The following is a 16,279-nucleotide window of genomic DNA, read 5'->3' as shown; positions in this document are numbered from 1 at the left end:
TGTGCATTTTGACCAGTTGATGGGAATAATATTCTTAAAATGCATTCCAAATTCAGAATAATTTATAATATATAATTATTCACGGTATTTAGAAGTGCCTGTGATAACAATATCGTGCATATTCATTACCGTGATATAGCGCATTACCGAATACCGGCACATGACTAATGACCACACATCACAGGGAAATATTTTCCATAAAAATAACTAATAATAAATAATAATAAATTTTTAATCATATTTTTTTAATTGATTAAAAATAATAAATAGAAGCAGTGCATTTTACAAGTTAACACAAACTGAGCTTCAGAAGTACTGCCAAAAAAAAAAAAAAAAAAAATAAAACGCCTAACAACAAATTAAACATTTGCTTGTGAAAGAGCTCCAAAAAGACAAACAACTATGCCTTTGAGTCTCAACACAGAAATATTTTAAATGTCAAAGCCTAAGAAGAACATAAGCATACCAGCAAATTAATGTAAATATTCTCTCTCGGGGGCACAGTAAGCACTGATGAGTGTTGTCTCCATGACAACAGACAAGTCCAAACATTGTTTTGTTGTTGTTATTGTTCTTGCCAGTCTGTCAGAGAACCAACTCCCCATGAGTGAGTACATGTCAACAAGCGATTGCTTCTGAAAACACAACCCATAAATCAACAAGCTTCAGCAGCCCAAAAACAAACAGAGCCCGTTGTTATTCCCCTTCAATACCTTGAACAATTTTGGTGTGGTTCCCCGCCCAAAGTAAAAATAACATTCTTTCCTGCACTGTGCATCTGGGTAAATATAAATTGCAAAGGCAAAGGAGAAGAAAAAAAAAAAAGGAGGGGAAAAAGGCTCAGTTCTGTGAACACAGCCTTTAAAAAGACAAAGAGAAGTAATTCAGGGAATAAAATTACAGCCCAAAGACAGTGAGTCACAGAAATAAGGTTCCAGTGACCATTCAAAGCTTTTAGCCTTTTATCAGATCGGATATCATGGACCCTAGTGGTCATTCACTTCATTAATCACTCCCTCTTAAGATCAAAAACAGAGTCTGGAACAATTCTGAAACACTTCTACAATGACAGCAACAAATTCTCAAAATCCACACCCACAATTAAAAATGAATTTTCAACAAATGAATACACCTAACTGCTTTTTAAATTTATGATCTCAAAGTTAAAAATTAAAATGTGAGTGAGATTTCAAAATCAAGACAATCCTTTGGGTAAAATGCCTTAATTTCATATAAAAGCACAGTGGGGAAACAGAATGCATATTCATTTAATAAACTGCCTGAAAAACGCTCATAAAACTCAAACAGACATCAAATACCTGAACACACTAAAGCAAACATTATATATTTTGCCCTCTCCGGCTAAACTAGCAGAGCTTGTCTCAATACTCACAGACCTTGATAACTCCATGAGCAGCAGGAACAGAGAGCTGCGCCGAATGTTTAAAGACAAGTGAGAATACAAGTACCCTCCTACTCTTCTTTCAACTACCCAACCCTGCTGACCAACCCACCATCTCCAAGAACACTCTTACTAGGATCTCAAACCTAATGTTACCATCCTGTCACATAGCTCGGGTTAGTAATCCCGCCCCTTGCACTTGCCATAGTGGCATGTTGACTTGAACTATTGACTATCAGAACCCTTGTTTCATCACTTGCATGTACATTCACAAGAGACGCATGCAAAACGCATTCAATTCATGATGAATAAATAAAGGCAGCTGTGCACTGGGTAACATACATTGGGTCTGTTTGCAGCTAAAGCTCTACAGTGGTCTAATTCTCTACAGGAGTTTAGCCTTATCTGTTAACTGACAAGACAGAAAATACTCGTTTTACAATAGGCTACATGCACAATAAAAGTGAACTTGTAATCTTCCATCGCAACAATATGTAATAATAAAACACACCCTGATTGCCCCATCCCTTTATGATCTGCTGAAGGCAGCATAAACAAGTCTGTTTGTGTAATATTGTAAACAACACGGTTCTCTGGAGGTCTATGTGTGTGCTGTGGGTGGAGGAGGGTACAGCTCTACCTGCGTGTCTGCCTCCTTTTCTGTGCTCTTGGGGGACTTCTCACCACTCGTTTGCTGCTGTTGCTGCTGCTGTTGTTGTTGTTGAGCAACTTGTGCCTGAAGATGCCAAAAAAACAATAACAAGTTTCTGATTGGTTTCTGAGCTGCTCTGCTCTCCCAGGACTACTCACATTGTTTTCAAGAACACAGATGCAAAGACAACACATTTCATAATCTAGATTGGTGGATAATAAAGTGAAAGTTTTATTTTTTTTGTCAGACTGTTAAAGAAAAAAAAAAAGGAAATTCTGTCATCATTTACTGACTCTTGTGTCACTCCAAACCTGTATACTATACTTTCAAATAAAAATAAAGAAAAAAAAAATATTCTAACTACTACAAGCAACAGCACAAATAAATACAAAAGAGTAAAGATACAAATAAAATAAACAGTGATTTTTCAGGTTTTTAGGTAGGTCTAGCATTAGTTTTTAGGTACAGAAATTGAATAAGTTATCAAATGTTATACAGCATTGCACATTTGACTGTATAAATTAAAGAATCTTTATAATTTTTTTATTTAATAATAAATTAACAAAAGCTATTACAAAATAAACTAAACAAATAAACAAATACTTATTAACAAAAGCTATTAAATCAAGAGCAGTGAGTGATTTATTTGTTGTTGCTGTTTGATTAATATTAAGACTGATACAGTACTTTGAGCCGGCTATGTCTGCTATAGGATACTTGCCAAGACGGGCATTTTGACAATTTTTGTGTGAATTTGTCCATTCAAACACAATACTCCAGAGAGAGCTTTATATTTGCTTTTTGAGACGCGGGTTTGCGCGCTTCGGATGAGCGCATACACAAATCTTCGCACTACTCGCACAAGCTCGCGTCCACTGGCTCTTAAATGTTTAAACTGGCAAAGCTTAAATGAGTTTAGTTTAAACACAGATATCAATGTGTGCTGTTCAGGTCTCACCTGTGCGCGCGCTATCAGCACCCGGGTGATGACGGAATAAATGAAAAGTATAACCGTTTCCACAAAAATATTAAAAGCAGCACTGATAACAAGAAATGTTTGAGCAGCAAATCAACATATTAAAATGATTTCTGAAGCATCATGTGACACTGAAGACTGGAATAATGTTGAAAATTCAGCTTAACTGAGAATAAATTACATTTTCAAACATATTAATATACAAAATTATCTTACAGTTACAGTTTATATTATATTTTGATCAAATAAATGCACCTTTGGTGAGATTTTTCAAACTCATTAAAAAAAAAAAAACATACAGGAAGTTTGGAATGACTAGATGGTGAGTAAATGGTGACAGAATTTAGATTTTTAGGTTAAATATTTCTGTAAGAACAACAACACTACATATCCAAGCAAAAAAAAATATATATATTATAAGATTGATTTGGGTTTGATAAAAAAAATATCACAGTCATATAATATAAGTCTCTTGACAAATCCTCACAGAACGAATAAAGTGATGATTGTGCAACATTTTCATTTAATACCCTGTGAACATCCTGCTATAAGAGTCCCATACGGTCTGTGCATAAAGTGCAGAGGATTCAACCTTTGGCTCTATTAACAGCAACAGTCCCTTGGTGATTGGATCCTATCACACATTCCTCTGAAGACTATCACATTTGAAAAAAGCATTAGCATAAGTCTTTGCATGAGACATGCATGCTTTTTTATCTAAACCAGAACATTATATACCTTCTGAAATGAAAAAAAAACAGTTGTCAGGAAACAGCCACAAAGTAAACACCCCAGCTGTGCCAAAGCAATGAGAGGTCTCCAGAAGTCGTTGAAAGGACGTCTCTCTCACTCTCTGTTGCTTTTGTCTTATTTTCCATTGTGAGGCCCTCCAGATAGAAATCAAGGAAAGAGAAATGCAAATAGTGCAAGCAAACAATATCCACAGTGGTGGGAGCATCCTCTCGGATCTGACCTCTTACACCTCTGAAGGGTCAAACATCTGGCCCTGTGGAACTCCCCTTTTTAAAAAGAAGGGTGGAGAGACGAGCAAACGGATATGGGAGACTTCAATAGAAAAGCATGAATAGAAAAGGGAAAGCAGACAGATCATGACACGGTAATCCTTGGAAGAGAAAACAACATGGGAAAGCATTTACAGGAGCGTTTTAGAGACTTCTCTCATTGTTTTAATATAGGACGGTGCCCTGAACCCACAGCTGTCTGGCCGATATTCCAGAGGTGATATCACACATCTGGAATCTGAACATGGGGCGACGGGGCAATGTGTGGGTCTTTCTCAGCATTAATCTGCAGTACTTAGTCACTGCTGTCACAATTTTAGCATGTGCATTCTTTTCAACACACACACAAACACAGATAAAATCATGCATAAAGATTTTTTATTGACAACAGGACTATTTCTGAGAGACAGAACTACAATCACACAGCCTCCGATTCACACAAGACATGTCAATGATTTAAATGAAGAAGGGTGTGTCATACAATTGCTCAATTTATTTAATAAGCAACAAGGCTACTGTGTGACAAATGTTGACATACCAATAAAAGCTTCATTACTTTGAGAATGCATTTCCTGGAACGCTTTTAACATGTCAGTCTCATGTAAAGGCTGGGTACCGGCACAGATTTCACAATTCGTTTCCGATTAATCTCCAATTTTGATTCAATTCATTCAATATAGATCTCTTTGTGACTTGACTCACCTATATGACTTCCTTTGAAACATTCATGAAGATGGTTTTAATATTCTCCCATTCCGTTGAACTACGTAAATCAACATAATACCATGTTTACCATTAAAGCTTTATACAAGATTTACCATATTTGATGAGCTGTATGTTTGCACATTGATCACTGTTTATGCGTGAATAAAAGCCTACATGAAATCTGTACATATAAAGTGATTGTGTCTCTACAGAAGACATGGATTAAACTGACATTAAAATTACATGAGGGTGAGTAAATTATTTTACATTTTTGGGTGAACTAACATACCAAGTATAACACTACCATAGGAGACAACAGTACGTGTACTCTTTAAAACTCTGTTTAGCTGGTTTAGTGGTATGAATCACACACTAAAAGTGGAGCGTTACATGTTCATGCCCCATACTATTATTTAACATACTAGGTTTACAATTTAGCAAATCAAGTATCAATTAATTACATTTTATTTTGTCATTTCAATGACTCGATGAACCTGTAACTGTACAGTTAGCACTGGCTCACAATCCTTTTGGAAAACGCAGCCCAGAGCTATCAACACTGAACTTTGGCTTTTGAAATTTTAGAAATCTAGACTTACAAAAGAAAAAAAAGCAATGACAACAGACTGGCAGCAAATGTATTTAGTTATTAAGATGCTTACCTGTGTTTGAAGGGTCTGAGCTGTGGCTGACGGTGATGAAGATGTTTCTCTGGTCACTCTCTTCTCACTCTCTGAGCTCTGACCTCCCTGCCCAGCTGGACCGCTATTGGTTGTTTGATCGGTCTTGGACTCCTGCATGTCGATATGACAACCTGAAATACAGGAGGTGAAAAAATAAGACACCTGCCAGCAAAACAAATGACTTTTGACCTAGAAGCCTCTTCCTTTCTTTCTCCCCCCACATAAGCCCAGAGACTAGATCATGTCACAACATGCGCGCCAGCAGAGTTGACATCACAACAAAACATTTATGTTTGTACAGTTCACTAATATGATAGCTGCATTATAAACAAACAGTTCTGAGAATAAGGCATTTGATGCCAACAGACATGTTAAAGCCAATAACAGACAATCACTCTCTAAGGCAAATCTTATATGGTGCTGCTGAGGAAATAATTGTTTATAGTTAGTACTGTATAGGTTAGGATTGTATAGTATCATGGGACCAAATGGAAATTAAAAAGAAAGCATTTCTTCTATGCACCTTGTCTTTGTATGGGGCCTTCTGAAAGACTAAAACCATATAAATATCTGTTTTGCCCTTGAACAATCAATATCCCGCATCTTCCTCCTTAAAGTCGACAAACATCTGTGTGAAACAGCCAGATCACATCAGTGTGTTTACAAAAAAACTGACACGAACAAAGACAATATTCCTTACAGCCTGATACAATCAGCAAAGAGAAAGGCCAGACTTCACTTTCAGTATCAGAGATGCTGATGCTGGTTTAGTAATTAAAATGTTAGTTTGTGTGTTAATTATTGTGATTAATTATGATAACATAACTAATTGTGCCTCCTGACTCACTTTGAAAATTCCATAAGAGATTGTTCTGTGCCAGATCAAGTTCCACTGTCATGGTTAGGGTTATTATATATATATATATATATATATATATATATATATATATATATATATATATATATATATATAAAATAAAACAAACTAAATAGTTATAATATACAATATTGACAATACAGCATTCTAAAGCTGCTTTCTCAGCAAATACTAGAGATGCACCAATGTTTCGGCCAGTAATGCAGTAGCACGCCTCCCATCCTATAATCGCAAAGAGCTTTGTGCTTTCTTACTTCTGATAAAAAACAAAGTTTCTTAATATTATAGTAATGTGCCAAATGATAGGGTTCCCTGTGTAGTTAACAGCATCGGTTAGGAGAGATTTTTTTCCTTAAGAAAATCAAACTATTGGTATCGGCAGATATCATTCAGAAAAATCGGCTATCACTATCGGCAGAGAAATTCAGTATTGGTTAGGGATGCACCGATACGGCCCGGTACAGTGTGTGAACAGAGCTGTGTCCAGAAAAAGAAACACTGACAACAGAACAACAGAGAGTAGAATGGAGTTATTAGAGATTAAGGATGTCTATGAAGTACATGTAAGTAATTAATATAACGTTAAACATTCAATATTCATGCCTGTATAGCGGATGTGTGCGGGAGCTGATAAGCAGAGCACGCTGAGTGGATTGAGCGTGGGGCTGCACAGATGTGCGATCTTGTCGAGTGAATATCTCACAGACATCACTGGAAAGTTTGTAGTTCAATCGGATATGTCAAGAGCAAGAAAGGAAAACCGTGCACAAGTTACTAAAGTTGACGGTAAAGAGAGCGAGAGATGCGTGTGAGAGAAAGAGAGAGAGAGAGAGCGAGAGAGAGAGAGCGAGAGCGAAACGTGCACTTCTGTTGCATGATCGTGATTGCTGTTCATTCCATTAGCGCATACATTTGGATTAAAACTAAATCGTAAATATAAAACAAACAAAAATTATAGGGGCCTTCACTATAAACAACATTTATTTTAAATGTCAATCATACACAATTAAAGCAAAAGTGAAACTAGCAGACTGTGTGAAATGCGCTAGGCTATAAGTGTCTCTCTCATTCTGCACCAATGCAAACATGTTCACGCTGCGCATGTTTAGCGTACTTTAAAATTCTGTTTTTTATCTGAACGCGAGGGTCCTCGTACAGTGCGCGTGATGCAAATTACATCACCAAAATATTACGTGGGTACTCGTATGATGTATAACGAGTGGTTCCCTGCATTATTTTAGAAAAATGTTTTGTGATTACAGTATTGAGCTGCTGCAATGGAGCAGCTCTAATGCGCCATTAAAATAAACAGTGAAAGTAACAAAAGCTTATACAATACATTTGAACACGTATAATTAAGTGTGGAGATAACTGAAGGAAATATATGTTTGCTAAATGAATCCATCTAACATGATTCTTCTTTTTATTATTTTGTCTCTGTACCCAATATCTGTAAAAAAAAAAAAAAAAAAATTATAATTTTGACCAATGCTGTGACAATATTGGTATCGGCGAGTACCAAAAATGAAAGTATTGGTATCGGACTCTTTCTGAAAAAGTGGTATCGGTGCAACCCTAGTATTGGTGCATCTCTAGTAAATACTGACATAAAATAGAAATACAGAAAACAAAAAGTTAAAGCATGTCTGTTTCAGGAAACACCATTGTAAGTAAGTTCTTATGAATATTTGTATAACCTGTCTGCCTGCCTTCCACGAAGCTTAAAATTAACCATTTAAGACAATGCAGCTGCGTGGGCTGTGTACAGTTGAAAAATGTTGACATTTACAGTTCTCTTTTTATCCTATCCTCACGATGGCAAGAAACCACTTGTTTAAAGATGAACTGGTCAACCAAAAACTCAAGAGTTACAAAATAATTTAGATCTTAACTTCATAAAAACTAATTTCTTTCAGCACCAAGAGCTTTGTACAGCTCTGCCTTGTCTGGCTGAACATTTTCTCTGGTTCTTACATAGTTAAACACTCTCCCACACAAGGAAGCAGGGGCCGATATTTGTTAAATAACTGATTGCCACCATGACTACTGTAAACACTGGGGCCCTGGGTTTGGTGTTTATTAACAAACACATCTTCCTTCTGGAGCAATTTAACATTAACCAGGTGGTACGATCTGCAGATCTGGCAGGTGCCATAATACACAGGGAGGGCCTTATGTAAACAGCTGAGAAGGGCGGGGGAACGGCTCAAAAAGCAACACAGCTAGAGTAAACAGCGAAGAAAATCTCTAGACAAACAAGCAACCCCTCTCTTGACTGAATGTGAACCAGAACAGAGCCTGTGGGATTTGAGTGCTTGTTATTTAGTGGTGCTAACGCAGCCGCTGTTTCGGCTGGCAGAGACACAGAGTTGTACTTTCACTGAGAATGAAGGACAAATTTCAGATTGGTGTGCATACATGGTGTTGGTAGTTGTGGGATATGGATGGATAATTTGTATTTTTTATTATTTGTTAAGCGTTAGATGGAAGTTTGAGACTGTGACCAAATGGACGCATTTTGTGACCATTTTTTCTGCCTGTGTGACTAAATTGTGCGAGCAGTCACACTGGTAAGACCACAGCATTGCCCAACTCAAAAGAGATGCCAATTCTGTTGCATATGAGACACAGCAAACAAAACAAAAGCGTAACAAAACCGCACTACTCAGTTGAGTTGCACAGCGTGGACCGTTTATCAGCTCGGACCAATAATTGAGCGCAGTGCAGCACAAGCAAACTGAGAACTTTTCACAGAATTCTCTGTTATAAACAGATCAAACAGATGATGTAGAAACCCAGAAATAGTAAGGATGACTATAACCATGATGTTGTGGCAGAAACAGTCGAATGTTATGACTTTATTTATTTCAGGTTTTGTACAACATTTTGAGAGACGTTCAAACACTTTTCAATGACTTTCAAGTATTTCACACAACTATTTACAGCACTTTAAAACTGAAAAAAAAAGCTCTATTGTAAAATCAAGAAATCAAATTTTGTCAAAGTTTTGCACTTTTTGTGTATGAAGAAAGAAAAGTCACAAAGTGCCTTGAAAAACACAAACTTTTCTCGAACTTGTGAACTTCTACAATCACTCAAGTTGTTGTTCAGTTCCGTATAATACTATAGAAGAATAATACATTTAATAAGAGTAGTATATATTAATTTTCCATATAAAATTTAGATTTTGCACATTACTGTTGTTAATAAAAGTAAATGTTGTATGCTTCCCAACTCAACCTCACTGCTTTACAGTCAAATGTGTATTACCAAGAAATAAGCGCATTTATTACATATAATATTGTTAGTAACTGCACTTATTATTGCAAAACAATAGTAATTTTGTGATTAAACTATCTTTATTTTTAAAACCCCCACATACCACCCCTCCAGCGCTACCAAATCTTCTTCTGGCGTCACCATCTGTAGACCTTAGTGGCGCTGGTGCCACTGCTCTCAACCGTTAGTCTGGAGCTCTGGAACTGATCCAAAGTATTAAAGCTAAAATAATGCCACATGTACCGAAGAGGCGGAGCCACTACTCTGTCACTCATTTAAATTAAGATGATCTAACAAAACATTCTAATTAGCTCAAAGGTTTAATAAGCACCAGAGGCATTCTACATTATAAACAAAAACAAGGGACTACGTTAAGTAAGATTCAAAGTGTCTGCAACCCCTTTAACTCAGTTTATTTTCTTAATTTTTAGTGACTTATTAATTTTATAAAACTGTCACTACATAATAACGTGTTATCACTGCAAATAGGCATAGGCAAATTTACCCATTTCATAAATGCATGTTATTGATCTTATTGTGAATGGTTCATCCATGCATGTTTCCATTCTTTAATTATCAAAATGTCAACCAAAACTTAATCTTCCAGTGAAACGCCAGACTTCTCTCTGATGACATACTCACCCATTCCTTACTACTGACTGAAAGGTCACGTGAAGATGTGCCTCCATCAAATATACAAATTGATGGATAGTCTAGTGCCCTATGACTTCTGTGATGCAGAATACTCGGACAGAATCGGGGAATCCAGTTATAAAAATGGAATTTACTGAATAATGCGTAATGTCACGGAATTTGTCAAATTTTGAATTAGTAGGACATTACGCTTAATTCAAACCGCTATATGGACTAGTATCTGTAAATATTAAGCCGCAAAAATACTATTTAAATATGAATCCTGCATGTTCTGTGTGTCTGTGTGTGTGTGTGTGCGTATGCATAGGGCCCTAAACGTAAAAAAAAAATGAATAGGGCCCTAAACGTAAATTTTTAAACTTTTAATAAATTGATGTGAATTTTTTTCAAAGATTTTAATTAATTAGACATGTTTTTTGATTAATAAAATTCTATTTAACCATTAAAAAGGAGTCCAGAAAAAAAAAAAAAAAAAAAAACGGAATCCAGAAAAATTAAAATGGAAAAAAAATAATAATTTTGGAAAAAATAAAACGGATTTCATAGGGCCCTAACAGTCCCCGCCCTACATAAATTTTCGACAAACCATTTCACTCAGATCACAATATGAAAGAAAAGATCTGTCACTACTTCCATTTCATCATGACTTTAACCAATTTATTAAGTGCCATCCTTCCGTGGAATTAAGTTGGCATCTATGGGTGCTGCACAGCGACAACAGGTAGGTGAACTAGGCCTGGGACGGTATTGAATTTTTCTTACCGCGGTTGAAAAGCAATAAATTCCCGCGGTATTGCGGTTTTACCTTCAGATTAGGCTACAGTCGTCGTCATCAAACAATCACTTAAACTATAACGACTTTTGCGCACACAGAGGCTAAGGAACACGTTTATTTAACATTTATTATTTCACATTTAGAATAAGAACATTTAGAACAGAAATTATGTCTGAAAAAAAAGGTGCTGGCAAACGAAAGGCACTATGGTTTACATCCCCAGCCTTCATATTTTTGCTAGCTAAAAAACTAGCATGTTCACTTTGTCAGGTTTAAGGGAGGCCCTGAAAGACGTAACGACGTTACCTGCAGCACTGAACACACGTTCTGAGGGAATGCTTGTAGCGCAAATGGTCATATATTTTTCGGGCTACTTTGGAAAGCAGAGGGAATCGGACACTATTGTCCCGCCACCAGATAAGAGGGTCTGCGTGGGAATCCAGGGCTTCCCCCTGCAAATACCTTCTGATCTCTGTCTACACGAATTCTCTTGGGGGTCGGAGTAGAAGTTTTTGATGAAACCTATATGAATTATATTTAATATGATTTATATTTTATATTACATATTTGTACATGTTTAGCTATATTAATATTTATATAGATATTACGTGTGCGCTTTTTTGTCTCAGTGGTTAATGAAGGCTATTTAACGAAGGCATATAGAGTAATATAAATATTTATATTACATATTAAATTAATATAAATATTTAAAAATCTATAATATATATACATATTTATATTATATAATTTTTACATATTTATATTTATTTTAGCCTATATCTCGTGTGCGCTTTGGTCTCAGTGTGGTTCAAGGCTATATTTGACGAATGCTATTTAATTTTAACAAAGTGTCGCTGCTCACAATATTGTGGTTGTTTTTTACTTATAAATAAGATAAATATAAATAATATTTATAAATAAGATAAATATAAATAATATTTATAAGTTTAAAAAAAAAACAATGACAGTATGTGAGCAGCGACACTTTGTTAAATTAAATAGCATTCGTTAAATTATAGCCTTGAACCACACTGAGACCAAAGCGCACACGAGATATAGGCTAAGTTCATATAAATACTATGTAAAAATATATAATATAAATAATATTTATATATATTATAGATTTTTAAATATTTATATTAATTTAGCCTGTATGTCTACATATTTATATATTATACATATAAATGCCATGTTTCGATGGAATAGTAGCTTAAATGCGCAATTGTCGGCTGCGCAACCACGTGAGAGAATTGTGTTAAGCAGAATAAGCACGTGCAATTAAAAACTGAGGTCCTGCTTTTTTGGCTTTCTCATGAGTCATCCGCCTGTATTTTATGCTTTAGTAAAATGAAATGAAATTCAATATATAGGCTCAAGACATTACACAGGTACTCTATGCCTAATAGTCAATACAAATGGAATGCTATTAGCCTATTAGAGGTGCATAGATAAATTTTTTAATCTAGATTAATCTCACTGTAATCTTGGAATTAATCTAGATTAAAATGGCTCATTTGACTTCTGCCGAAGGCAATCAGATGTGCAGGCCAAGGTTTTTTTTTTTTTTTTTTTTTTTGTGCGGTGATGACGGTTACAGGTTTAGACCCGCGGTAGGCGTCACGTGACCGCGGTATTGCGGTAATGCGGTAACCGTCCCAGGCCTAAGGTGAACAGATGTTTCATGTCATGAATTGACCAATCAGCATCCAGGACCAGAACTTCTATCCGTTTATATGAGAAAAAATGTGGCACTTGCAGTAAAATGCATGCAGGGACAAAATGGCACAAAGGAGGAAATCGGGAGCAAAACATCCAACATAGACTGCACAAATATTCAAAAACTGGCAGAACATTAGTGTAAAAAACATGACAAACATGCACCAAAACATACACTGTAGATTATGAGAGCATAACACTGTAATGCAACCGGTCCACAAATGTGGAAAAAAACAGGCCTACATATGAATCATGCACAAATCTGTGAGTTACACCATGTCATTCTGTCATAAACCGTCAACAGGCATGTTTGCTCTAAATAGATGTTTTAGAAATAACTACAAAATGCCAATCTGAACCAGTATTGGCCTGTTTGACTGTTTAAAAGAACGCTAATGCACATTTGTTTGGGTTAAACATTCTTACATGGTCAGAAACATGAAAAGGGAACAAAAGCTCATCAACAGTGTAACAGCTAAAGAATGTTTTGCGCGTGTTTATTTGACTTACACTGGCATCGGTCTATTTGCACAGATGATAGGCCTTCATCTCATGAACATTTCTCTGCATTCCTAATGCCTTATTTTCCCATAGACACAAACTTTAGCCGACAAGCAACACAAACATGAGGATTTTAGGGGAGAGGTGAAGCCTCTGAGGACATCAACTGTCAGGAAGGAAAAACATACACCAACCTGAAGGAATGCCTTTGAAGTCTCAATGAGGAGATATTGATACATAACACAAAGAGGGAGTAAAGTCATAAACGCACACACTCGAGCTCTAAAGGTGCTTAATATGACACAGCCTCAAGACAAAGCTGAAACTGGAGTAATAAAATTAGCAAGAACATCAAAGAAAGGTGGTTTGTTTTGTAATTATGATAGGTCTGAGGATGGTGGGGTTTATTACCCATAATGCAACAGAACTGGACAATTAATATGCCCAGGCACGGCTGACTAATGTTGTTTACTTCTAGGTATTGATTGTATATTAATCAATTCACTAGACCAAGTAATGATACAAAGAAATCAAATTCATCAGACTCCGTCTACCTATTAATTCTCCATAACAGCACGTATGTGTGTTTTTCACCTCAGCTATGAAAAATAAAAAACAGTTCAGTTCATCAATAGACAGCCTCAGGCTATTCTGTTACAGAAATTTAAACTGAACATGAAACAAGTCAGATAAAAAATAAATTAAAGAAACACCTTGTGTGCAGTCTAGGAATGACTATATCACTACAATCACTAGATAAGTAAATATTTTAAAAGAGGGAGCAATATGTGGAGGAAAGCATGCTCCTATTTCAGGAAGATGTTGTAAAAAAGACTCCAAGGAAAGAAATAATGTTTGACTAGATAAATACATTCGCTAATTATTCTCAATATGATATTTGTACTTCTTCCACCAGATGAGGCATGACTGACACCACACCATCAGACTGAATGGAATGTTATATTTACTGTTATATGCTCTGAACAAAAGTCTAATAAAAAGGAAATGAATGCAGTTGAAAGTAGTGAACTTCACAGGGCACGAGTCCACACAATCTTTACAAATTCTTTCTCCTCAAATGTCCTTCAGTCATTCAGGCTAAAATAGCGATGACTTCTCCAACGATGTGTTTTGACTGTGTCTGTGCCTATTTCATGCAGACAATGTGGATAAGTTACAACAGTTTCTATTTTCTTTATTTTGTTTAACTTTTTAGTTAAATGAAAACCTTCATTTTGGTTTCAGCAAAAAATTTAGGTGAATCACAAATTTAAAGGGATAGTCCTCCAGAAAATGAACATTTTGTCATCATTTACTCTCCCTCGTTTCTTAACACAAAATCTATGAATCCCAAAGAAGTGATTTTTAAAGAAATATCTTTTTTCTTGACTTTCATTGTATGAACAAAAACAGTTTCTTCAAAATATCTTCAGTGTTCCACAGTTTGGAACAACATAAGGGTGAGTAAGTGATGACAATTTAGTTTTGGGAGAACTGTCTCTTTAAGACAAGCAAGTAAGAAACATACATGATGACTCAAGCAGGTGCCTGCTAGCATTAATACCTGAGTGTTTCACTTTACATTCGTATTCCATGAAGTTAATGAACCAATCAATCATTTACCTGTAACCTGTACAGACTTATTTTTGAAGGCTAAATTCAAACACTCATGAAAATTGTGGATTATGAAAATTGTGTACAGTCTCACTTCATTCACAAGGCACTTCAATACTCCTGAACCGGTCTAAAATGATTATTGAATGTGCAGACAGCTAAAAATCAGCATCATGAGTTCATTCAACCAGGGTCTGACAGCCAGACGGGGCTGATGGGAGCAGTTGGCAGAAAGACGGGGCTAATGGCACTTTGTAGTAGGCTACAGCATGGTGTCTGGATGCATGGGTCTATTTTTAGTGAGGTTTCTGAGATAATGGAAGAGGCAGCCCTCGTAGAATATCACATTTCATAGCCGGGATACCAACACATGACAAATTACACAGATACACAAAACCACACTGTACGGATACAAGCCAAGAAAAAGATAGGCAGGCTGCATCAGTAAAATTACAGGCCAGACAATATTATCTTGAAAAAGTGTGACAGGCTTAGTACAGAGAGCAGTTTGCTATAGTGCCTGCTTTTCATTCAGGTGTACTACTATGTAAATACACTTTACTGAGATGGAAATGATGTGGTTTCTACAGAGAGACTGAACATCAGGGTGATGAAGGCTTGTCAAACATTAGACTTTGAGTTCATTCAAACTTTTTAAACTTCACTAACAGTGTGTGCAGATTACAAACAAAAGTCAAGGCAGAATTTTTTGTATTTTTTTTTGGTCAAGAAAATAAAAAAAGATGAGAATTGCAGTTTGGTGATATTATCTTTTAATACACTTTTTTTTTTTTTTTTTTTTTAAAGAAGAAATTACCTTAAAGACAAACTGTGCATAATGAGACTTCTGCTTGATTTCTGAACAACAACAACAAGGTTCTTGTGTGTCCTATAGGATTTGTTCTTGAATGTACAATATTACAGATGCACAAACATGAAAAATCTATTATACTGATAAGCCAATAATTATTTCACATTATGGCCTATAATGGATTTTTTTTTTTTTTTTTTTTTTTTTTTTTTTTTTTTTTTAGAAATTAATACTTTTCAGCAAATATAAATTCAATTGATTGATAGATTGAAATTAAATTGATAAATGCAGCCTTCGTGAGAAAGAGACATTTTCGTTCCCAAATCTTTTTGTACAGTAGTGTAAATAAAAATAAGACTAAACTCATTTGTTAACAACTGAATTTAGGCACCATGACATTATGAAAAATTTTATTTATTTTAAGACTGGCTAAAGATTAACTTGATGATGGCAAAATATGTATAAAAAAAAAAAGTCTTGTTGCCACCTACAGTATTTCCAATAACCCACTGGTAACCTCAAACAAAAAAAAAAAATCATAAATGAAAGAGGCCTGTGGCATACGCTTCTCTACAGATCACATCAGTTGCACACAAAGTGCTCCAACTCTCC

The 16,279-nt window shown here is 35.7% G+C and overlaps 1 protein-coding gene across 4 annotated transcripts in view; it reads right to left on the bottom strand.

Annotated features, from left to right (window-relative positions):
• LOC109047947 (forkhead box protein P1-B-like) overlaps positions 1–16,279 on the bottom strand; it is a 42,160-nt gene that overhangs the window by 21,869 nt on the left and 4,012 nt on the right. For 3 of the 4 annotated variants that reach the window (XM_042712856.1, XM_042712857.1, XM_042712855.1), the window contains exons 2-3: positions 5,420–5,571; positions 2,043–2,138 (exon numbers count right to left, since the gene is read on the bottom strand). In XM_042712856.1, the coding sequence (XP_042568790.1) occupies positions 2,043–2,138; positions 5,420–5,557 (234 nt within the window). In that variant the 5' untranslated portion in view covers positions 5,558–5,571. The remainder of the gene's footprint in view (positions 1–2,042; positions 2,139–5,419; positions 5,572–16,279) is intronic. The other variant, XM_042712858.1, reaches the window with a different exon arrangement.

Source organism: Cyprinus carpio, chromosome A23 (assembly GCF_018340385.1).
Source record: "Cyprinus carpio isolate SPL01 chromosome A23, ASM1834038v1, whole genome shotgun sequence".
NCBI lineage: Eukaryota > Metazoa > Chordata > Actinopteri > Cypriniformes > Cyprinidae > Cyprinus > Cyprinus carpio.
Note: the sequence above shows the minus strand (reverse complement) of the source record. Positions and strands in the feature narration are given on the sequence as shown.